Genomic DNA, 2,456 nt, shown 5'->3' on the forward strand with positions numbered 1-2,456 from the left:
CATGTTGGATAACCACTAGGGGTATTTCATTTCCCGAATAGACCCTATCTTAAAAGGTTTAGTTACCTCGTCCTTTATGAATGCATGTTTCACCTCGGACTGGGCCTTCTCTTTTGCTTCACCGGTTTGAACCTGGGGTCGATGCTTAACCGATGTGTTGTTATTTCTGGTGGGATCCCTGTCATATCTAGATGAGACCAAGAAAAATAATCCATATTATTGATAATAAATTGAATAAATTTTTTCCTGAGTTTAGGGGTTAACCCCGTCCCCAGGTATACCTTTTTCTCGGGCATGTGCTCGATTAGTATGACCCGTTCCAGTTTCTCGACCGTTGATTTGGATGCGTCCGATTCCTTCGGAAAAGGAAATCCTCTTCTTCTTCCTTGATTACCTATTCCTCTGGCTCGATCGAGACTGGGATCGGGGATTGCTATTTGGCCACTGGCTTATCTTTGTCCCTGATTTTTTTCGAGGTCGAAGACATTGGCGCCGGAGTCACTTCCTCGACCGCAAACATCTCATTTGCAGCATGTTGTTCTCCATAGACCATTTTCACGCCATCCTCTGTTGGGAATTTCATCATCTGGTGAAGGGTCGAAGGTACTTCCCTCATGTTGTGGATCCATGGCCTCTCGAGAAGTGCACTATACCTCATGTCACCTTCGATGATATGGAATTTCGTATCTTGAATGGTTCTGGCCACATTTACTAGTAGGATGATCCCCCCCTTCGTTGTTTCTCTTGCCATGTTGAAACCATTTAGGAGTCGGGATGCTGGTACAATTTGATCTTGTAGGTCGAGCTGCTCTACGACCCTCGATCTGATTATGTTTGTAGAGCTACCTGGATCCACTAGAACATGTTTAACTTGAATTTTATTTAAACGAATAGAGATTACCAGGGCGTCATTTTGTGGCTGAGATATGCCTTCTACTTCCTTATCATAGAATGATAGGGCATCCTCAGGCACATAGCTTCGATTCCATTTTTCTCTGGTGATCGACACCTTGGTGCGTTTGAATACAGGTCTTTGTGGGACATCGACACCGCCTACGATCATGTGGATTACATGCAGTGGTTCTTCCTGCTCATTTTTTCTTGCATATCTCTCCCTGAAGTGGTTCTTAGCTCGATCGCTGAGAAATTCTCGAAGGTGACCCTCGTTGAACAACAGAGCTACCTCATCTCTTAGCGGCCTGCAGTCCTCGGTTCTATGGCCATGTGTGCCATGATACTTACACATCAAGTTCAGATTCCTTTGAGAGGGATCGGTTTGTATAGGCCTGGGCTACTTGGAATCTTTGATCCTTCCAATACCTAACACAATCCCAGATGTATCTACACTGAAATTATACTCTGACAATCGAGGTGCCTCCGCGGGGTCGGTATGTTTATCGAACCCATTCTTACTCATAAGTCCCCGAGAGCTTTGACCTCGATCGTTTCTCCGATCATCGTTATGACCCGAGCCATTGTTTCTCCGATCGACTTATGGCTAATTCCGTTCTTTGTTGGATCTTGATTCTCTGTCTGTATCCTTCGGGGGCTTAGCTGCCAACGTGTTAGGATGAACTAAGCCCGAGGGGGCTCCCAACTAGTCGTCCTCGACCCTAATCTTTGATTGGTAACAGTTATGTATGTCTGACCATGTCACAGTTGGGTACTCGATCAGATTCTTCTTCAATTGTTGAGACGCGATCGAACTCTGTTCATTCAAAACCTACAGAAAAGCTTGTACTGCAGTCATCCGAGACCGGTGGTAGTTCCATTCGCTCCATCTGAAACCTGGACTCAAACTCCCTTAACATCTCGTCGTTCCTCTCTTTTATCTTAAAGACGTCCGATTTCCTCGTTTCCACCTTTATGGCCCCAGTGTGTGCTTTCATGAAGGCGTCTGCTAAAATAACAAACAAATCGATAGAATTCGGAGGCAAGTTATGGTACCAAATCATGGCTCCTTTTGACAATGTTTCCCCAAACCTTTTCAACAATACCGATTCGATCTTATCGTCATTTAAGTCATTCCCTTTGATCCCACAAGTGTATGAAGTAATTTTCTCATTAGGGTCGGTTGTCCCGTTATATTTTGGTATATAAGGCATACGGAACTTCTTGGGAATGGGCATCGGAGCCGCACTCGGAAGGAACGACTTTTGTATGAACTTTTTGGCATCCAAACCTTTCAAGACCGGGGGTGCCCCCGGTATTTGATCAATACGGGAGTTATAAGTCTCCACCTTTTTGTCATTATCCTCAATCTTCTTTTCCCCAGACTCAATCCTCTTGGTGAGCTCCTCGAGCATCCTAATAATGGTGGGGTCAGTCCTCGAGCTATTTTCGTTTGATCTTTCTAGCACTGGTTTAGTACGTCGAGTATTCTCTGGTTTAACTACACTTGGAGTTTTATTCTGACTTTGAAGTTGAGCAATGGCAATCTGTTGAGCATGTAGCAT

General features: G+C 44.7%; 1 protein-coding gene across 1 annotated transcript; it reads right to left on the reverse strand.

Moving 5' to 3' along the window:
* Positions 1–1,712: 1,712 nt before the first annotated feature.
* Positions 1,713–2,456, reverse strand: LOC138871139 (uncharacterized). The gene has a single exon (XM_070148998.1). It carries the CDS (start codon positions 2,454–2,456, stop codon positions 1,713–1,715), a length of 744 nt encoding a protein of 247 aa, XP_070005099.1.

This window comes from Nicotiana sylvestris, chromosome 6, assembly GCF_000393655.2.
Source record: "Nicotiana sylvestris chromosome 6, ASM39365v2, whole genome shotgun sequence".
NCBI classification, from domain to species: domain Eukaryota; kingdom Viridiplantae; phylum Streptophyta; class Magnoliopsida; order Solanales; family Solanaceae; genus Nicotiana; species Nicotiana sylvestris.